This window comes from Brienomyrus brachyistius, chromosome 10 (assembly GCF_023856365.1).
Source record: "Brienomyrus brachyistius isolate T26 chromosome 10, BBRACH_0.4, whole genome shotgun sequence".
Classification (NCBI taxonomy): domain Eukaryota; kingdom Metazoa; phylum Chordata; class Actinopteri; order Osteoglossiformes; family Mormyridae; genus Brienomyrus; species Brienomyrus brachyistius.
Window position 1 is genome coordinate 2,961,030 of NC_064542.1, and position 23,336 is coordinate 2,984,365.

At 40.8% G+C, this 23,336-nt stretch overlaps 2 protein-coding genes across 21 annotated transcripts in view; both read left to right on the plus strand.

Annotated features, from left to right (window-relative positions):
• Nucleotides 1-23,336, plus strand: part of LOC125750555 (protocadherin alpha-C2-like) — a 186,409-nt gene that overhangs the window by 140,067 nt on the left and 23,006 nt on the right. The window lies entirely within an intron of this gene.
• The window catches only part of LOC125750551 (protocadherin alpha-C2-like), a 138,026-nt gene that overhangs the window by 71,985 nt on the left and 42,705 nt on the right, over nucleotides 1-23,336 (plus strand). The window contains exons 1-2 of one of the 20 annotated variants that reach the window (XM_049028571.1): nucleotides 12,746-14,669; nucleotides 22,471-23,054. The exons of 13 other annotated variants lie outside the window; for them this stretch is intronic. In XM_049028571.1, coding sequence (XP_048884528.1) covers nucleotides 12,881-14,669; nucleotides 22,471-23,054 — 2,373 coding nt within the window. In that variant the 5' untranslated portion in view covers nucleotides 12,746-12,880. Of the gene's footprint in view, nucleotides 1-641; nucleotides 3,117-8,598; nucleotides 10,769-12,745; nucleotides 15,254-15,692; nucleotides 19,470-20,540; nucleotides 23,055-23,336 lie in introns of those variants that run through there. 6 more of the 20 variants (XM_049028572.1, XM_049028567.1, XM_049028573.1 and 3 more) reach the window with 6 other exon arrangements.

The window sequence follows — 23,336 nt, forward strand, 5'->3', positions numbered from 1 at the left end:
GCGTGGCTTTGCAACATATTAGCGCTAAGTTTCCTACTTCTATTTTTAATCCTATCAACATTCTTAAATGGCTTATAAGATAATGCGTCTGGGATGGGCTGGCCCCCCATCCTGGGTTGTTCCCTGCCTCGTGCCCATTGCTTCCGGGATAGGCTCCGGACCCCCGCGACCCAGTAGGATAAGCGGTTTGGAAAATGGATGGATGATATTTAAATTACCAGATAGCTCAATAATTTCGAAAAGATTTTACCAAAAAACTCTAAAAAACAAAGATTTGGCGTGTAACTCACTTAATTAAAGCGTTAAAACTGAAGATAAGCCATTGTTAATTTAACTGAGCAATATCTTCGTTAGCTGTATGTTTGTACCATACTGTAGTCCTATTCCTCCTTTGAACGTCGCTTTGGACAAAATAAATATTAATGTAACTCGCCTAGCAGTGTTAAAGCAGTGTTGAGACTTGGCAACTAATGTGTGTTATATGGTATATTGTTACTTTTGATGGCGATGCTACATCAAATGTAACATCCACATGGTGTCACTATAGCCTAAGAAAAAAAGTATTCAGCTATCAGGCTCCTCCTTGTTTCAGGAAGGAATGCATCGTTTCAACAAAGGTCTAAGAAAAACGACGAGCTAGAAGTCGAATCACAGGCCTGCTTATTTTTATTAATGATAAAATACCTACTGAATTTTAAAACTACAAACTGTTTTGAAATGCAGATGTTTTGCGCCACTGGACCATAATGGCAAGCCAAATACGTAAACGGTGGATGTACTTTTTGTTCATGATTTTCTTCACGGATGTCTCGTGCGGACAAATTGTTTATTCTGTGAATGAAGAATCGGATCCAGGGACCGCAGTCGGAAATCTGGCTAAAGATTTGAACATCCCCATACATGAACTGGAATCGCGAAGGTTTAAGATTGCATCCGGCTCCAATGAGAGGTATTTCGCTGTGGATCTCAAAACAGGGGTGCTGTACATTAAAGAAAGAATAGATAGAGAAGTACATTGTTCACGTAACGTGAAATGTTCGTTACATTTAGAAGCGATGGTGAATTCACCTCCAGAGCTATACCGTTTCGAAGTGAATATTTTGGATATAAATGACAATGCCCCCTCTTTTCGTATAGCAAATAGTCATCTAAATATTTCGGAGTATGCTTTTCCGGGAGAGCGATTTACTTTACCGAAAGCTAGTGACGCAGATGTGGGAAGCAACGCCGTAAAAAGCTACAGACTGAGTCCAAATGAGCATTTCAATCTGGATGTTCAGAGTGGAGGAGAACAGAGTATATTTGCGGAACTGGTTCTACAGAAAGCTTTAGACAGAGAGAAACAGTCTGTGATCCATCTAACGTTAACAGCCATTGACGGAGGAAAGCCTGCCAAGTCTGGGACCATACAGATAATTATCAATGTGATTGACGTCAATGACAATATCCCAGTCTTTAATAAAACACTGTACAAGGCCCGTATTCCAGAGGACGCACCATTCGGATCTTCCGTTATCACGGTTGCTGCTACGGACCTGGATGAGGGGCAAAACGGTGAAATAATGTATACTTTCGTAAATCATGACAATGATAATAACATTGGTACGTTTGCCATTGATCCGAAGAGCGGTGAGATTACGGTAAGCGGAGTCTTGGATTACGAAACAAACAGTGCGGTTGAAATTCGCGTTCAAGCAAAAGATAAAGGACAAAACCCAAGAGCAGCCCACTGTAAGGTCCTTATTGAAGTTATTGATGTAAATGATAACTATCCGGAAATCACCGTGACGTCTTTAATTAATACTGTAAAGGAAGACGCTGCACTCGGAACAATGGTTGGCTTAATAACTGTCAAAGACAACGATGGGGGTAAGAACGGCGAAGTACATTGTAAAATAACTGGCTCTGCTGTTTTTAAACTAAAATCATCTTATAAGGACTATTACACGTTAGTCGTTGATGGGCCGCTCGACAGAGAGAGCACTTCTCAGTACAATGTTACCATCACAGCGTCTGATGAGGGGACCCCGCCTCTTTCTAGCGTCAGTGTTATTACCGTGCACGTTTCTGACGTTAATGACAACGCACCGCGTTTTCCCAATCCAGATGTTAATGTCTATCTGAAAGAGAATAGTCCGGCTGGGGGTCTTATAGAAGGAGTTACTGCTTTTGACGCAGATACCAATGAAAACGCACAAATTACATATTCATTATTGGACACTCACAGCAAAGGAATGCCGGTATCCACGACAGTAAACATAAACTCCGTCACTGGGGACATATACAGCATGCAAACTTTTAACTATGAGGAAATTAAAACTTTCCAGTTCAGAGTTCAGGCCACAGACTCTGGTGTCCCTCCATTAAGCAGTAATGTTACTGTGAATGTTTTCATCCTGGATGTGAATGACAACAGTCCTCAGATTCTCCCACCTTATTCGGACCAGGGCTCCGTAAATACAGAGAACATTCCCTACTCTGCTGAAGCGGGATACTTTGTGGCCAAGATCAGGGCTGTGGATGCAGATTCTGGTTATAATGCTCTGCTGTCCTATCACATCTCCGAACCCAAAGGAACCAATCTCTTCAGAATCGGAACCAGTACAGGGGAGATTAGGACTAAGAGGAGAATGAGTGACAATGACTTACGGACCCATCCATTGGTCATTTTGGTTTCTGACAATGGAGATCCTTCTCTGTCATCTACAGTGTCTATGGATGTGGTGGTTGTTGAAGGTAACGGGGATATACAGACTGCATTCAAAGAGCGCCCAGTGAAGGAGGATCGCTTTTCCAGTTTACACCTCTATCTCCTCATTGCCATAGTCTCAGTGTCACTCATATTTTTACTGAGCCTTTTAAGTTTAATAGCTATAAAATGTCACCGGACGGACAGTTTCAACAAGTACAGCACCCCAGTGATCACCACCCACCCTGATGGGAGCTGGTCTTACTCTAAATCTACCCAGCAGTATGATGTGTGTTTTAGTTCAGACACCCTGAAGAGTGACGTTGTGGTTTTTCCCGCACGGTGTCCGACTGCAGATGTGGATCTGATAAGTATTAATGGCTCAGACACTCTTGAAAAAAATCAAACCTTGCCTAAGACTGAGAAGGTAAGAAGTTTTGCTTTCACTATTTCATTCTCGTATGCGTATAAAATGTAGTTATTGGGATCTTTACTTAAATGTAGTGATTCTCTGGATGGAATGTGTTTTTATCCTGTTTAATCAGTAACTAGCACATTGTATCTTAACATGTTTTGAGGAATTTCACTCCTTTCTTACTTTGAGCATATTTGTGCAGTTTTCTTGCCAAATTGTCGATACAGAGTGTATGCCCTGTGATGGGTTGGCACCTCATCCTGGGTTATTTTTGGCCAGGTACCTATTGTTATCAGGATAGGCTCTGGACCGCAGATGAGACGAGACTGTCAATATCAGCCTTCCTCATCATGCGTTACAGTACTGGGAACCGAAACTCACTAATTCCTCAAGTAATCGAACAAAGAACTTTCGATTAATTTATAAAACTCCCTAATCCACAGAAATGTTACTTACTTACAGACGTATACCGTCCACATATCCTGTGGACTCATTGAGGTTTGGAAATTTAATTTTGAATTCCTGGTTGTAATTCTGTTTAACCATAAGCTCCTTTGGTGTGGCCCTGTTCATTTCAATAGGTTGCTGCCAGACAAGCACATAGGTTTGGTTTCAACACTGGTAAAGACCCAAGCATCTCTGAACCCATCCCCCCAATAAACATATGCAGTATTCCCACAATATTGGTAGGGAAACGATTCTACTGTTCATATCCAAATCTACGCCCTTGGACCCATAATTTGGTTTGGAGGGGTGCCCAAAGGTGCAGATCACCCTTAATGATGTGCACCCTCAGTTGGAAGCCAATCGGTCTGTGGCTGTGACATGGTTGCACGGATTGTGCACCCTTAGTGATTTTGATCTGGACCCAGCACTGGTTGGGCCTAGCATCCTAATGGATTAGCACTGCCCCTCTAATCCACAATAACTGTCATAGATGGCTTTTAGTCTTTTTTACACACTATATTTATTTACCTATATGTAAATATGCGGAGCGGTTTTTTAATTAAGGCTGGATCGGTCGCTCTATCTCGCTCCAATTTCGCTCCGATACCGCTCACACTACGACTCTGAGGCGTGCCCAAATCTAGAATTTATCTGTACAAGTATTAAAACTGTTGACTATTCTTATCAAACGTATAGATGACAATAAAACTGTTTCAGAGAGTTAAGATTCACTTTTGCAATCTAAAAAGACAGCTTTCTCGGAAAGATGAGCAAGTTTTATATGGTTGTAGCATATCAAGTCTATAAAGTAAATAAAAGTGTAAAAGCCTGTAAAGTAAATATTGGTAATATAATAGGATTTTTAAAATTTGCGTAACGGTGTCAGTGAAATTTTTCTTTTATATAAAGAGAGACGCAGCATCAACAGCAAAAAAAATGAGGAATTTAAAACGTGGATGCTTAGCCTGTATATTCTTTAGGCTGTTAAACAAATTGATTCCTTTATTTCTAAGCCTATTTTTGTGTGGAATGCCATTGCCAAACATGTCCATTGTTGCCTATATTTCTTTATGATATAAGGCTTCGGTTTAAGTTGGCGATTGTTAGGCATGCACATCATTTGTCCCTCTTTTCTAGTGGAGTGAGCGTGGAGCGATTTGACTGGAGCGGGAGGAAATTTCATTGGACCGAGGAGCATTGTTACGCAGATCGGCTTAGTGCGAATTAGAGCGGAGGAGCGGGCGGAGCCAACAGCCTCGTGAGCGAGGAGCGGAAATTCTCACCGCTGCACTCCGGTCACATGCTCTGGCACATAGCCACACATATAAATTACTGTTTCGATCCCCCTGAAACTTGTTTGAGACTGATCAGGCATGTAGTCAGTCGCCAAACTACCAAACTTAATACTTACAGTTGCTTCCATCCCTCAGTTAGGAAAATTTACATCAATCGCCAAAAAAAAAAAAATCATGTCTGCCGATGGGCCTGGAACATTTGCCGATTTTTCAGTAGTGTATGGCTGTCACAATAAATGGAGCTGTCCATGGTACCGAAGCTTTGCGGAGTGGATAGATGCTTGCTGGCTGTGTAGGACAGGCTTCTGCATATCTTTTTTTGTTGAAGATACTTTGCAAAATTCATAAAAGGCAGATTACATCTTACACTGTATCTTATGTACAATGGAGCAAAAATATTCGCATTTTATCGTGTCTTTGAGTAGTAACATCGAATTCTTATGTTCTAAGTAGTAATATCGTTACACTTTCCTAGTGGCATATTTCTTATCCAGATCCTGAAAGCTAATGAATGAATTGTTTTTGAAGAGCTGGTGTAAGTGATGTCTCATATTTTAAGAAGTCTGTGCAGTGCTGTATTGGTGTATGTATGCTGCGGTTATAACAAACTTGAATAATTCCACTAAACTGTTAATGTTGCTTAAGTTAAAAAGAATCAAACGATTTTGTCTGTTTAAGACTTGGCAGCGATGGATATTTTTCATCCTGTTTGATTTATTTCACTATTCATTGATTCCATGGAATTATAACTTATAGTTGAGCCTGACCCTACTATACCCCAACCTTCAACAGTGGAACCCAGATTCAGTAGATCCTCATGAACCAGAGCCCCAACCCTACAGGTCACAGGTTCTCATCCAGGGCTAACCTGCACACTCCAAAATTCACACACCCAGAGGCATCTCCCCATAAAACTCTTTATTACAAGATCAAGCTGAAACTCCGCAGCGAGACCCTACACAATACTAAACCAATGTGTAACTGCATGGTTGTGCCCATATCGTCACGGTTAATACATTTTAGGACATTCTGTCACTGTATGGGTGGCGGTGACTGAAAATGTTAAATTCGTCCATTAGGTCATTTTCAGTACATTTAACAGTGGTATAATGTTGAGAGTGAACAGGTCTGTTAAAATGGAATAAATATGTATACATAGATATTTCATATTGCCTACAGTGAAAGGCAGCGAAGGATTTGATGACAGAGTTATGCTCAATCACTGATAGAAAAGCAAAGAGACATTCATTAGATTAAATATAGGCTCATGTTAATAAATCCTGTCCAATGAGGGCAGATAAGGGATGTAATGACAGATTCAAACTGCTGTGCTGATCATTTTAAGATCTGTATTAATGAATGATAATGATCGATAGCTGATGAACAGCTGATGAATGATGAACAGGTGTCTAAATGGAACTGGGTATTTGGTTTTAGCAGTTCTGAGGTCATAGTTGAATGTGCTTGTGGAGGGATGGGTGAAGAACATTTTATTTTAGTGGCCATTTTGATGAGAATTGGCAAGAGGTAGCAAAAAGTATTTAAGAGACTGGGAGGGGGGGGGGGGTCCATCAGGACCAGGAGGGATTATCTGACATGTGATTAACTGCACTTGAAAAATATACCGCTGTGAATAATGACTCTAGGGCTTTGCTTTGACTTTCCTGCACTTACTTTAAAAAAGTCTCAACTTTTGATGAGTCCTCTTCTTTTCCATCTTTATATTAACTGCTGTAATCATTTCTGAAATCATAATTTCAGACTTTTGGATTTAATTAGGTTAAATCAATTGCTATGTTTGATTAGATTTTCAAAATGTTTGTCTGATTTATCGCTGTGATCGACTTCAGCATGTGTGTGTTCTCTCCCGGATGATGTGACATCGTAAAGAATCAGCTTCAGATAATAGAGCCATTTAATTAATCAATTAAATTGATATGACTATGACACAAAAAAAGTCATTTAAGTGTTGATTTTTTTTTTAAAGTATTTCTTATGCTCAGCTGCTGTTAGATGTCTCCTGTAGCAGACATACGTCTGCTTTCAGTTTTAGATGGAGGAGAATTTTATAATTCTCCTCCTTTTGTATTTTGTGTGTATATATATATATATATATATGTATATATCTATATATATATATATATATATATATATGTATATATATATATATATATATATATGTATATATATGTATATATATGTATATGTATATATATATATATATATATATGTATATATATATATATATATATATATATATGTGGCGGCATGGTGGTGCAGTGGTTAGCACTGTCGCCTCACATCTCTGGGACCCGGGTTCGAGTCTCCGCCTGGGTCACATGTGTGCGGAGTTTGCATGTTCTCCCCGTGTCGTCGTGGGGTTTCCTCCAGGGATTCCGGTTTCCCCCCACAGTCCAAAAACATGCTGAGGCTAATTGGAGTTGCTGAATTGCCCGTAGGTGTGCATGTGTGAGTGAATGGTGTGTGAGTGTGCCCTGCGATGGGCTGGCCCCCCATCCTGGGTTGTTCCCTGCCTCGTGCCCATTGATTCCGGGATAGGCTCCGGACCCCCCGCGACCCAATAGGGTAAGCGGTTTGGAAGATGGATGGATATATATATGTGTGTGTGTCTGTGTTGGGCTCTGTCACCTTGCACCTCCTGGGAGAAAATGCTGTAGTGAACTATGTGTGGAGTGATGGTATATAGCATATCATGTATATTATCTATCTGTTTGTCTATCTGTCTGTCTGTCTGTCTGTCTGGCATCTTATTGTTGTCTACTTCAGGTTTCTGTCTTCCTCAACTTATTAAACAGTATCTGAAGTTTGTCAAAATCAACATTTCTGGATACCTTTGAAAACATATTTATAGTAGCACAAATGATTGTACTTTGCAGAGAATTTTAGATGAAGTTAGTAAGACTAAAGATGTCACGGAAAAATTGTCATGTTCAACGAATTCCTTTTAAACTTCTTTTTCCTTTGCAATACCTATTCGCCCATTACAATAACTTCCAAGTACAAGCATGTGGCAGCGCACATACATACCTGAGGAAATGCTGAGGGTCTGCTATCCACTAAGCAGGGCTACCAGCCACTACAGATTTTGGTCTCTATGACAGCATATCATATGGGGCCACCAACCCAGACCAATTCTATTGTGTTTCAATTTTTGTTAGTGTTCCTGTCATTTACTCTCGTTGGAATCATTCTAACCCCCCCCCCCCCTTCACGACAACCCCTGCCACTCAGGCCTACCGTTTGTAAGATAAGAGCCGATATTTAGATTTATCTCCACTAACTCTATAAATATACATGCATATATCTTTAAACACACGGTGTCACTGTTGACTGTGAAAACAAAGGCTGCAATACCCACGGTTACACCCTCAGTCGTGCTCTCCTCCGTCGCTGAATTACGCCTATTGTGTTTTGGTGTGCACTTCCACTGCAGTGGGCCAATGGAGTTAACAGAAAACGGAGGAAAATCAAGAGAATAACCGAAATAGTCCGCTTGGAAATATCCGATGACTTTTAAGAGCAATGTTTTTTTTGACGCAAAAGAAACCCGTTTGGGTGCAGCTTGTGGTACTGTTGTCCTGGATGGATTTATACCGCGGCCAGATCGTCTATTCAGTGTCGGAGGAAGTGAATACGGGAACTGTCATTGGGAATATTACCAAAGATCTGAATCTCAACATTCAGCAATTGGAATCACGCATGTTTCAGATTATTTCGGGGAACAAGAAGAGGTATTTTGAGGTAAATCCTAAAACCGGCGTGTTATTTGTTGTCGATCGCATCGATAGAGAAGAGCTGTGTCTAGATGCTTTGAAATGTTCCCTTAATTTAGAAGCAATTGCACACAATCCGCTCAGTCTTCATAGTGTTGAAATAAATATTTTAGATGTGAATGATAACCCACCGTTATTTCCGGTCAGAGATCATTCAATAGACATTTTTGAAAATGGATTTCTCGGAGATAGATTTCCACTCCCTGTGGCTCTTGACGCAGATGCTGGAAGCAATGGACTAAAGAGCTACAAGCTAAATGCTAATGAATATTTCACATTGGAAGTACAGAACAACGGAGATCAGAGTGTGTCGGCCGAGTTGGTGCTACAGAAAGCTTTAGATCGAGAAAAACAGCCTGTGATTCAGCTTCTATTGACTGCCATTGACGGCGGAAAGCCTCAGAGAACTGGCTCGCTACAAGTTATTGTTAATGTGCTGGACACCAATGACAACAATCCAGTGTTTCCCCAAACTGTATACAAAGTTAGTGTTCTCGAGAATATTCCGCAAGGCACAAAAATAATGACTTTAAATGCAACAGATATAGATGAAGGTGTAAATGGAGAAATCGGCTATTCTTTTGTGGAACATGGAAATGTTAAATCTTTGGACATGTTTTCAGTTAATTCGGAGACGGGTGAGATACATATTAAGGGAAATATTGACTATGAGGAAAATGCTGCTATTGAAATCCGAGTACAGGCGAAAGATAAAGGCCACCCACCGCGCACTACTCATTGTAAAGTACTTATTGAAGTCATTGATGTTAATGATAACGCTCCAGAGATTTCAGTGACATTAATAACTAGCACGGTGAGAGAGGACGCAAAAATCGGAACAGCGGTGGCTTTGATAACGGTGTCGGACAAAGACGGAGGCAAAAATGGAGCTGTAACCTGTCGTGTTACAGACTCTCCGTCGTTTAGGCTTCAGCAATCTTACAAGAACTATTATTCTCTATTAGTCGCGCAGCCACTAGATAGAGAGAGCACTCCTCAATACAATGTCACTATTATAGCTACTGATGAGGGGTCCCCGCCTCTCTCCAACCTCAGCACCATTACTGTATTTATTTCTGATGTAAATGACAACGCGCCACGCTTCCCTGGCCAGCATCTTAATATTTATTTAAAAGAGAACAGTCCAGTTGGCGAAATCTTAAAAACCGTAACTGCTTATGATACCGATGCTAATGAGAATGCTCGAATTACATATTCATTATTGGACAGTAACAGCAAAGGGCTTCCAGTTTCCGCTGCAGTAAACGTGAATTCCGTCACTGGGGATATATACAGCATGCGGACTTTTAACCACGAAGAGGAAAAAACTTTCAGTTTTCAAATCCAGGCCACGGATTCTGGTGACCCCCCACTAAACAGTAATGTGACTGTATACGTTTTCATTGTGGATGTGAACGACAACAGTCCTCAGATTCTCCCACCTTATTCGGACCAGGGCTCCGTAAATACAGAGAACATTCCCTACTCTGCTGAAGCGGGATACTTTGTGGCCAAGATCAGGGCTGTGGACTCTGACTCTGGTTATAATGCTCTGCTGTCCTATCACATCTCCGAACCTAAAGGAACCAATCTCTTCAGAATCGGAACCACTACCGGGGAGATTAGGACTAAGAGGCGAATGAGTGACAATGACTTACGGACCCACCCGCTGGTCGTTTTGGTTTCTGACAGCGGAGATCCTTCTCTGTCATCGACGGTGTCTATCGATGTTGCGGTTGTTGAAAGTACTGGGGAAGTCCGGACTCAGTTTAAAGAACGGCCAAAGAAGGACAACGGCTTTTCTGTTTTAAATCTATACTTGGTCATTGCTATTGTGTCTGTGTCGGTGATATTTTTAGTGAGTCTCCTCAGCTTAATAGCTATTAAATGTCACAGGACAGATGGATCTTTCAACAGATACGATGCCTCAATGATCACCGCACACCCTGATGGAAGCTGGTCTTACTCTAAATCTACGCAGCAGTATGATGTGTGTTTTAGTTCAGACACGTTGAAGAGTGATGTGGTTGTTTTCCCTACGCCGTGTGCGTTCGCAGAGGGCGACGGCATAAGCGTTAATGGAGCAGATACTTTAAAACGGAACCAAACGCTACCCGTGAGTGAGAAGGTAAGAATAACTTAATAGATATTTGATTTGTATTATTTGCATCATTTTAAGAAGTATTCCTTGAAGTTGACATTTTTAGACATGTTTTGAATAGGAAATGAATTATTATATATAAATTATTATGAATACTTGGTGCAGTTTCAGTCCTACCTGATGTAGCGTCACCGCGGCAAAGTGAAATTGGCTGGCAAGTCAGCGTCCCCTCAGAAAGTGGCGCCACGCCTATCTCGCCCAAATGATTGATTGTCCTGGGCTGGTGGGTCATGTTTTAATAATACAGATAAAAATCTTTTTGCTTTTCTTTGCGCACTGCCGTGTAATTTGGTGTCGTTACAGACAGGGAGGCCAATGATTGACATGACACACATTCGGGGGGATCGCTAACAAAATCAGAGAGAGAGAGTGAGACGTACATTCACGATAAAGCACTACAAGGGTACAACACATAATATTTATCACATGAAATACACTGACGTACACATTAAATAACGCAGTTGCATAAGCTACACCAGTGGCACCGCGCAGGGCCATCCGGCGTCACAAGTTATTATGACTATTGATGTTTGTTGTTATAATAAATGACTGTCAACACAGTACGGGTTCAAAGTTCAGCCTTTACGGAACTTTAATTAGACTAGGACTACTTTTCCCCTAAAAAAATCTGCACTTGTTTTTGTTTAAAGTAATTTGTCCTCATTTTTTAGTTTTAGATATTGAAATAATAAAATACAATAATTTTATGAAACCAAAGAAACTAACAAATATATTCTCAGATGTCTGTACTCAGAATGTTTATACAAAGCAGTCGGGTAATTCCTCCATAATAACTCGCCATTTCAGTTTTGAAAGTAAAGCATTCACTACCCTAAAATATTATGCTTACTTCAGCGTTGATTGTCTTATATATGCTCGCGATGAATGCGACCTATATTTAAACAGTAAAAATACTAAACTACTACATTTAATAACTTCACCAATTATTCCATTCAAGGGCGTCAGACGCATTTTGAATGTGGGGGGACACATTGGCATAAAACTAATATATTATGTTAAACTTGGGGGGGGGGCGTTCCAAACGAATAATTATTAAATGTGAGGGGGAGATTTAATGGAGGCGACGCCCATGATTCCATCGTTTTAGTTTTGGGAAATAATTTCTGATTTTGTACTTAGTTTATATGTAGCATCTTCAAACATTGTGCTGTTTTTAGAACTGAAGCTTTGCAATCTTATGCAGTTGTAAAGATGGACTGAGTTTCTGTAGATTAATTGAGCCCTGGATGGAGGCAGATTTCTTCAATAACTGATTGAGCCTGCATGTCGCTTGGCTTTGCAACATATTAGCCCCAAGTTTCCTCCTTCCTATAGGCCCAAGTAGGTATTTTTAATCCGATCAACATTCTCTGAACTTAAATGGCTTATAAGATTATGCATAAACCCCAATCAGCATATTTTAATAAGCAGATAACGCAATGATTTCAACAAATTTTACTAAAATACTCTAACAAACAAAGAATTGCCATGTAACTCGCTTAATTAACCGAAGGTAAGCCACTAGTTAATTTCATTAGCCTAAGTAATATTGTCCTTAGCTGTGTGTTTCTACCATGGTACATCCCTCACTTGTACGTCGCTTTGGAATAAATAAATAAATATAAGTGTAACTCGCCTAATGGCATTAAAGCAGTGTCGAGACTTAGCAATTAATGTGTTTTATCTGGTATTGTATTACTTTCGATAGTGACGTTACATCAAATCACATTAAATTACCTTACCGACCGCCATGTTGTAGCAAAAGGGAAACTTCACAAATATTATAGCCTACTCTATGTTGCATTAGTGTCGATAGCCATGGTAGCCTACATCAAACTTAACATCCACATGGTGTCACTATAACCTAAGAAAAAAAGTATTCAGCTATCAGGCTCCTCCTTCCTTCAGGAAGAAATGCATCGTTTTAACAAAGGTCCGTCTAAGATAGGGGAAGAGCCGGAACGCGGACCATAGGCTAGCTAACATTGTTTCGTGTTTTATAGCCTATTTACAATACTACCTACAGCATTTTTGAAGTACTCTTTGATTTGAAATGTAGATGTTTTCCGCAGCAGGACCATGACGCCAAGCCCAATACGTAAACGGTGGACGTGCTTTCTGCTGATGATTTTCTTTATGGATGTCTCCTGTGGACAAATTGTTTATTCTGTGAATGAAGAATCGGATCCAGGGACCGCCGTCGGAAATCTGGCTAAAGATTTGAACATCCCCATACATGAACTGGAATCGCGAAGGTTTCATATTGCACCCGGGTCCAATGAGAGGTATTTTGGTGTGGATATAAAAACTGGGATACTGTACGTTAAAGAAAGAATAGACAGGGAAGCGCATTGTGGATGGAATGTGAAGTGTTTGTTGCATCTTGAAGCGATGGCTAATTCACCCATCATTCTGTACAGTTTTGACGTGAATATTTTAGATATTAATGACAATGCCCCGACTTTCCGTATGGCAAATAGTCAACTAAATATTTCAGAGTCTGCGTTTCCGGGGGAGCGATTCACTTTGCCTACAGCAAGTGACGCAGATGTAGGAAGCAACGGCGTAAAAAGCTACAAACTGAGCGCAAATGAGCATTTCATTCTGGATGTTCAGAGTGGAGGAGAGCAGAGTACATTTGCGGAACTGGTTCTACAGAAAGCTTTAGACAGAGAGAAACAGCCTGTGATCCATCTCGTATTAACAGCCTTTGACGGAGGAAAACTTGCGAGGTCCGGAACATTGCATATAATTATCAGTGTGCTTGACGTCAATGATAACATCCCTGTTTTTAATAAAACACTGTACAAGGCCCGTATTCCAGAGGACGCACCACACGGATCTTCCGTTATCACTGTTGCTGCTACGGACCTGGATGAGGGGCAAAATGGTGAAATAATTTACTCATTCGTAAACCACGACAGTTATAATAACGTCGATATGTTTGCTATTGATCCAGGAAGTGGTGAGATTACGGTAAAAGGGGTCTTGGATTACGAAACAAAGAGTGCGATTGAGATTCGCGTTCAAGCAAAAGATAAAGGACAAAACCCAAGAGCAGCCCACTGTAAAGTTCTCATTGAAATTATTGATGTGAATGATAACTATCCGAAAATCACCGTGACATCGTTAATTAATACTGTAAAGGAAGACGCTGCACTCGGAACAATGGTTGGCTTAATAACTGTCAAAGACAACGATGGGGGTAAGAACGGCGAAGTACATTGTAAAATAACTGGCTCTGCTGTTTTTAAACTGAAATCATCTTATAAGGACTATTACACGTTAGTCGTTGATGGGCCGCTCGACAGAGAGAGCACTTCTCAGTACAATGTTACCATCACAGCGACGGATGAGGGGACCCCGCCTCTTTCTAGCGTCAGTGTTATCACCGTGCACGTTTCTGACGTTAATGACAACGCACCGCGTTTTCCCAATCCAGATGTTAATGTCTATCTGAAAGAGAATAGTCCGGCTGGGGGTCTTATAGAAGGAGTTACTGCTTTTGACGCAGATACCAATGAAAACGCACAAATTACATATTCATTATTGGACACTCACAGCAAAGGAATGCCGGTATCCACGACAGTAAACATAAACTCCGTCACTGGGGACATATACAGCATGCAAACTTTTAACTATGAGGAAATTAAAACTTTCCAGTTCAGAGTTCAGGCAACAGACTCTGGTGTCCCTCCATTAAGCAGTAATCTTACTGTGAATGTTTTCATCCTGGATGTGAATGACAACAGTCCTCAGATTCTCCCACCTTATTCGGACCAGGGCTCCGTAAATACAGAGAACATTCCCTACTCTGCTGAAGCGGGATACTTTGTGGCCAAGATCAGGGCTGTGGACGCTGACTCTGGTTATAATGCTCTGCTGTCCTATCACATCTCCGAACCCAAAGGAACCAATCTCTTCAGAATCGGAACCAGTACAGGGGAGATTAGGACTAAGAGGAGAATGAGTGACAATGACTTACGGACCCATCCATTGGTCATTTTGGTTTCTGACAATGGAGATCCTTCTCTGTCATCTACAGTGTCTATGGATGTGGTGGTTGTTGAAGGTAACGGGGATATACAGACTGCATTCAAAGAGCGCCCAGTGAAGGAGGATCGCTTTTCCAGTTTACACCTCTATCTCCTCATTGCCATAGTCTCAGTGTCACTCATATTTTTACTGAGCCTTTTAAGTTTAATAGCTATAAAATGTCACCGGACGGACAGTTTCAACAAGTACAGCACCCCAGTGATCACCACCCACCCTGACGGAAGCTGGTCTTACTCTAAATCCACTCAACAATATGATGTGTGTTTTAGTTCAGACACCCTGAAGAGTGACGTGCTTGTTTTCCCAGCGCCGTGTCCATCAGCAGATGCGGACCTTATTAGTATTAATGAAACTGACAGTTTGAAACGGAACCAAACATTGCCTAAAAGTGAAAAGGTAAGAATGTTTGTGCAGTGTTTAATCTGCTATTATATATGTATTTATAGCAATTCTTATCGCTGTATGTGAATGATTCGTATCGTCATGAAACCTCTCTTTTCAAAATCGGCTTGGCATGTGTCATTTGCATTTTTTCCCCGCTTTTGCACTTTTCCTATATCTATGCGGTGACTGGCAATGAAGAGAAGAGTCTGTATCCAGCAGGGGCTGTTTTAGAACAGATGTTAGACAGATGTTAGATAGGAGTTTACTGCCATGGTTTCTCTGTTATTTAAACACGCTGTACAATTAGGTTTTTCATCAAGTATAAAAACAGTATAGTAATTATATCAATATTATGTTGAGGGGAAGGAGGTGCAGGAGATGAGGGCGCAGGCAAATACCCCTACAAGGGCGGGGTTTATTAAGGGAAGGGGGGGAAATGTAAAAAACATTCAGTGAAGAGGCATCCTGTGGCCCTCGTTTTGGTGAACTGCACCATAGGCTGCTACGGGGGGGCTGGTCGCCCCCAGCTGATGCATGACGGCTTCTGTTCCTGTTGCTGTGTCATAAATGGAAAAGTCAGATGTGCACTTCCGAAGTTTCTTTCTTTAATGCACATTTCCAATATGGTCTAATGTACTTTCAGAATTAAACAAATTATATGTACTTGAAGTTTCACTCTTTTAAAGGTGTGGCCCTTATTTTTAGAATGACATTTAAATTATCTGGTTGTTTTATTTTCTGCTTGATTTTCTCTGGACCAGTGGCTAAAGACATAACAGAAGAGAAAAATGTGCATACTTAAGCTTGGATGTGCAGTATTTCTTTAGTGAAAGCAGTGATGGTTCCCAGTGTTATTTTATAGTGTGTTCAGCATTGTTTTATTGTAGCATTATGTAGCATTAAATTATCCATCCATTTGCCAAACCGCTTATCCTACTGGGCTGTAGGGAGTCCAGAGCCTATCCTGGAAGCAATGGGCATGAGGCAGGGAACAGCCCAGGATAGGGGGCCAGCCCATCACAGGGCACACTCACACACCATTCACTCGCACATGCACACCTACGGGCAATTTAGCAACTCCAATTAGCCTGAGCATGTCTTTGGACTGTGCGGGGAAACTGGAGTACCCGGAGGAAACCCCACGACAACATGGGGAGAACATGCAAACTCCACACACATGTAACCCAGGTGGAGACTCGAACCCGGGTCCCAGAGGTGTGAGGTAGCAGTGCTAACCAATGCACCACCATGCTGCCCCCTTTTAAATTACTTTTAAATTAAAGTAAAAATATGTTTTTTATTTCTTAACTTTTTCGTTATTTGATAGTTTTTTAGTGTTTTATTACCTATGTTTGCACCTCAAGATGTTTGAAAAATGGGATTTTATTGTATTTTACAATGTCTCCGTACTACTTATTCAGATTACCTAACCTGGGTTTTTTTTTACTATTTCTTTTCTTTACTGCATGTTGACTCTAAGAGCTTCGCACAAAAATTCCTATGTACCCGTACTCTCTGTGCGTGTACAAATGTCAAATAAGACAATCTTAAAGCTGAACAGTATTAAATCAGTAAGATGTCAGAATGTACATTTTGAATAGCTACACTGGGCGTCACTGTTGACCGCAAAACGGAGTGTTTTGGGAATGGATTTTCTGGGACTCCTCCCTCAGTGCTGCGCCTGTCATGTACTGAAGCTTTTGTTGTAATTTGTAATCAGTCAGCTAACATGCTCTGTGTTTGTATATTGGATCAAATGCGAAATTGTACGTAATTATTAAGCGACTGCCTTCTGCATTCCTAATATACCTGCTGAAATGCTGATGCCCCTTATTACACGGTAACAGCGATGGGCGTTTTTAACAAAAGGACTACGGCTTGGGCGCAGTTTGTCGTGCTTCTTAGCTTACTGGATCCAAACCTCGGTCAGATTGTATATTCGGTCTCAGAAGAGGTAAACCAGGGAACGGTTGTTGGGAATATTGCCAAGGATTTGAATCTGAATGTTCAGGAACTGGAGTCGCGTATGTTTCAGATTGTGTCGGGACCTCATAAAAAATATTTCGAGGTAAATGCTAAAACCGGTTTATTCGTTGTGAGTGATCGAATTGACAGAGAGGAGCTGTGTCTTGATACCCCGAAATGTTCTCTCAAATTAGAAGCGATTGCACACAATCCATTAAATTTTTATCGTATCGAGGTAAATATTTTAGATGTGAATGATAATGCTCCCGCCTTTCCTGCCGAAGGTCAGACTTTAAATATTATTGAAAACGCCTTTCTTGGGGACAGATTTCCACTTCCATTGGCGGGTGACGTAGACGTGGGTAGTAATGCGGTAAAAACCTATAAACTCAGTACTAACGAACATTTTTCTTTGGATGTACAAAGCGGTGGCGAACAGAGTTTATCTGCGGAGTTAATACTACAGAAAGCTTTAGACAGAGAGAGACAGTCTGTGATTCAGCTCCTGCTGACTGCTGTCGATGGGGGAAAGCCTCCTAGGTCCGGGACATTGCAAATTACGATTAATGTGGTGGATAGTAATGACAATAATCCGGTGTTTTCACAAACACTTTACAAGGTTCGGGTGTCTGAAAATGTTCCTCGGGGGACGACAATTGTTACTCTTAATGCTACGGATTTAGATGAAGGGGTCAATAGTGAAATTGTGTATTCATTTCTAAAACATGCTCATTTCAAAGCATCTGAAATATTTGCCATTAATCCAGATACTGGTGATATCTTCATTAATGGTACTGTTGATCACGAGGAAAATGCTGCCTTTGAATTACGGGTACAAGCTAAAGATAAGGGCCACTTACCTCGGAGCACACACTGTAAAGTTCTAATTGAAGTTATTGACGTGAATGATAACGCTCCCGAGATATCAGTGACCTCTCTAACTAACACTGTTAGAGAGGACGCCAAAATTGGAACTGCAATTACTTCAATTGTAGTATCAGACAGAGACGGAGGTAAAAATGGAGTTGTGAATTGTCACATCGAAGAATCTACTTCGTTTAACTTGCAGTCTTCCTACAAGAATTATTATTCTTTGGTAGTTGACGGGCCGCTGGATAGAGAGACAGTGTCTCAGTACAACGTCACCATTACAGCGACTGATGAAGGAACTCCGCCTCTCTCTGTCACAAAAATTATTACAGTGTACGTTTCTGACGTAAACGACAACGCACCGAGATTTTCAGATTCGCAGCTCAATGTATTTTTTAAAGAGAGCAACCCAGTTGGGTCTCATATTTTAACTGTGTTTGCGTTCGACGCTGATGCCCAAGAAAACGCTCAAGTTACGTATTCATTGTTGAAGAGCAACAACAAAGAAGTTCTGACTAATCCCACAGTCAGCATCAACTCTGCAACTGGGGATATATCCAGCTTGCGGATCTTTGACTATGAGGATGTAAAAAACTTCCGATTTTGCGTTCAGGCAACAGACTCTGGTGTCCCTCCTCTAAGCAGTAATGTGACTGTGAACCTTTTCATATTGGACGTGAACGACAACAGTCCTCAGATTCTCCCGCCCTACTCTGATCCAGTCTCTGTAAATACTGAAAGAATTTCCTACTTCGTGGAATCAGGCTACTTTGTGGCCAAGATCAGGGCTGTGGACGCTGACTCGGGTTATAATGCTCTACTTTCTTATCACATCGCAGAATCCAAGGAAAACAATCTTTTCAGAATTGGAACCAGTACAGGGGAGATTAGAACCAGAAGGCGAATGAGTGACAATGACTTGAGAATCCACCCACTGGTCATTTTGGTTTCTGACAGCGGAGATCCTTCTCTGTCATCGACGGTTTCTATCGATGTTGCGGTTGTTGAAAGTACTGGGGAAGTCCGGACTCAGTTTAAAGAACGGCCAAAGAAGGACAACGGCTTTTCTGTTTTAAATCTGTACTTGGTCATTGCTATTGTGTCTGTGTCGGTGGTATTTTTAGTGAGTCTCCTCAGCTTAATAGCTATTAAATGTCACAGGACAAATGGAACTTTCAACAAATACGATGCCTCAATGATCACCGCACACCCTGACGGAAGCTGGTCTTACTCTAAATCTACGCAGCAGTATGACGTGTGTTTTAGTTCAGACACGTTGAAGAGTGATGTGGTTGTTTTCCCCACATCATGTGCGCTCGCAGAAGCCGATGGGATCAGTGTTAATGAAGCAGATACTTTTAAACGGAACCAAACGCTACCTAAGACTGAGAAGGTAAGAATAAATGTTGAAATTTGCATAAAGTTATTAGCAAAGTTTTGGTCAATTTACTTTGGAACGTGACAGCCTATTTAACTGCGAATTTCGATGCAGTTTAGGGGTATTTTGTATTATTGTTGTTGATATTATTTTTATTATTGCTGCACGTGTTGCTTTTAATAATTCAAATCACGTTTTGCGAAGCTTTTGTTACGTTAGTCATTTTTTTTGTCAAACGAAACATAATAGGTGAATCCTACAATATTTTTGTGCTGAATTAAAATAATTAAATAATGAATCAAACATTAATAGAGACCAAGCCATGCATTCTTAATAAGAGCTAATATATAATAAACATGGCCTACAAATGACGTTACTATGAGTGACTCAGTCAGCTTTGAAAAGTTCATTAAAACAGTTTTGTGACATATTCTTTGTTCATCGGTGCTATTTTCGAGACTGAAACATGTGCTTTTAACGTTTACCGATTTGATAATACATTTGATGTTAATACTCTTGTATGCTTCAAATTATCAAAACACTTTTAGCTTTATGGCGATGTGATGAAGTGTGAGTTACATCAGTCGATCCACGTCAGTTAAAGCTTTGTCAAAATAATATGAAAATTGATTATTTTAATAATAATAGTGGACATTCATTTATTATCAGTGTTTTATGTATGCACACGATGAAGACGACTGTTTTGTAATTTGTAGGCCCAAATATGCATTTACAAACGTCTCCCACTATTCTATACCGTTTCGTAACGGTTACTTATTTATGACATAATATTTGCAAAGTATTTCGTATAAAATATGCAAATTTCAGTAGGTATGTGGACTGACATTTTACAGCTGAATGTAAACTATTGGCTAATTGCATTCGCTGGAATGATTTTGAATTCGACGGAAGATGTGATAATAGCTAATAAGAAAGCAAATCATATGTTATATTTGACATAATTTTTGGCTTCTGCGCTACACCAAATTTCATCTCCACGTGGTGTCGCCATAGACTAACAAAAATGGATTATTAGGTTTACTGACTCCTCCTCGTTTTAGAAAGGAATGATTTTTTTTTTTTATCAAAGCTCTTTCTGAAGGCGGGGATAAGTTAGAACCATGGGCCTGTTCTTCGCAATTAGTGCTTATATTTAGAATGTAATGTTCAGTTTTTCTAAACCAGACACTTGGTTTTGGAATGTGCATGTTTTCTGCAATTGGATCAAGAATGTCAAGTCCAAAAAGCCGTCGCTGGATGTACGTTTTGTTGATGATTTTCTTCATGGAATTCTCCTGCGGACAAATCGTTTATTCTGTGAATGAGGAATCGGATCGAGGTACTGCTGTTGGAAATTTGGCTAAAGATCTGAATATCCCTGGACATGAACTGGAATCGCGAAGGTTTCATATTGCAGCCGGCACCAATGAAAGGTATTTTGGTGTGGATATAAAAACAGGCATGCTGTACGTGAAAGAGGGAATAGACAGGGAAGCGCTTTGTGGTCGGAATGTGAAATGTTCGTTGCATCTAGAAGCGATGGCTAAATCGCCTCCAAAACTGTACCGTTTTGACGTGAATATTTTAGATATCAATGACAATGCCCCCACTTTTCGTATAGCAAACAGTCATCTGAATATTTCAGAGCTGGCTTTGCCAGGAGAGCGATTTACTTTACCGAAAGCTAGTGACGCAGATGTGGGAAATAATGCTGTAAAAAGCTACAAGCTGAGTCCGAATGAACATTTCAGTCTGGAAGTTCAGAGTGGAGGAGAGCAAAGTCTATCAGCGGAATTGATACTACAGAAAGCTTTAGACAGAGAGAAACAACATATGATCCATCTCGTATTAACAGCTTTAGACGGAGGAAAACCTGCGAAGTCCGGAACATTGCAGATAATTATCAATGTGATTGACGTCAATGATAACATCCCTGTTTTTAACAAAACACTGTACAAGGCCCGTATTCCAGAGGACGCACCATACGGATCGTCCGTCATAACAATTTTTGCCTCGGATCCAGACGAGGGCCAAAACGGTGAAATAATTTACTCCTTTATAAACCATGACAATGATAATAACATCGATATTTTTACTATTGATCCGGGGAACGGTGAGATTACGGTAAACGGGATTCTGGATTACGAAGCAAACAATGCAATTGAAATTCGCGTTCAGGCAAGAGACAAAGGACACAACCCAAGAGCAGCCCACTGTAAGGTCCTCATTGAAATTATTGACGTGAATGATAACTATCCCGAAATCTCCATAACATCATTAATCGATACACTAAAAGAAGACGCTGCACTTGGGACAATGGTTGGGTTAATAACTGTCAAAGACAACGATGGGGGTAAAAACGGCGAAGTCCACTGTAAAATAATTGGCTCTGTTGTTTTCAAACTGCAGTCTTCTTATAAGGACTATTACTCATTAGTCGTTGATGGGCCGCTCGACAGAGAGAGCACTTCTCAGTACAATGTTACCATCACAGCGACGGATGAGGGGACCCCGCCTCTTTCTAGCGTCAGTGTTATTACCGTGCACGTTTCTGACGTTAATGACAACGCACCGCGTTTTCCCAATCCAGATGTTAATGTCTATCTGAAAGAGAATAGTCCGGCTGGGGGTCTTATAGAAAGAGTTACTGCTTTTGACGCAGATGCCAATGAAAACGCACAAATTACATATTCATTATTGGACACTCACAGCAAAGGAATGCCGGTATCCACGACAGTAAACATAAACTCCGTCACTGGGGACATATACAGCATGCAAACTTTTAACTATGAGGAAATTAAAACTTTCCAGTTCAGAGTTCAGGCCACAGACTCTGGTGTCCCTCCATTAAGCAGTAATGTTACTGTGAATGTTTTCATCCTGGATGTGAATGACAACAGTCCTCAGATTCTCCCACCTTATTCGGACCAGGGCTCCGTAAATACAGAGAACATTCCCTACTCTGCTGAAGCGGGATACTTTGTGGCCAAGATCAGGGCTGTGGACGCTGACTCAGGTTATAATGCTCTGCTGTCCTATCACATCTCTGAACCCAAAGGAACCAATCTCTTCAGAATCGGAACCAGTACAGGGGAGATTAGGACTAAGAGGAGAATGAGTGACAATGACTTACGGACCCATCCATTGGTCATTTTGGTTTCTGACAATGGAGATCCTTCTCTGTCATCTACAGTGTCTATGGATGTTGTGGTTGTTGAAGGTAACGGGGATATACAGACTGCATTCAAAGAGCGCTCAGTGAAGGAGGATCGCTTTTCCAGTTTACACCTCTATCTCCTCATTGCCATAGTCTCAGTGTCACTCATATTTTTACTGAGCCTTTTAAGTTTAATAGCTATAAAATGTCACCGGACGGACAGTTTCAACAAGTACAGCACCCCAGTGATCACCACCCACCCTGATGGGAGCTGGTCTTACTCTAAATCTACCCAGCAGTATGACGTGTGCTTTAGTTCAGACACCCTGAAGAGTGACGTTGTGGTTTTTCCTGCACGGTGTCCGACTGCAGATGTGGATCTGATAAGTATTAATGGCTCAGACATTCTTGAAAAAAATCAGACCTTGCCTAAGACTGAGAAGGTAAGAAATATTCTATTTGGTGTTTTATATCTGCATTGCTGTAAAGATGTAGTTACTGATCATGAGCTTTATTTAAACACTGGGTTGAAAGAAGGTATCTTTTTAATTCTATTGTTAATCTGCATATTATATCTTGACAGTTTTTTCACCATTTCTTCCGATTTGTATTATATATTACATGTGTTTTAGGTGCCCAGAAAGGCCAGGCTTATGCACAGGTTAACCAGCAGCATTTCATGCTGTAAGTAGGGTCCCAACAGCGACTTTAATCTGTGGGCCTCC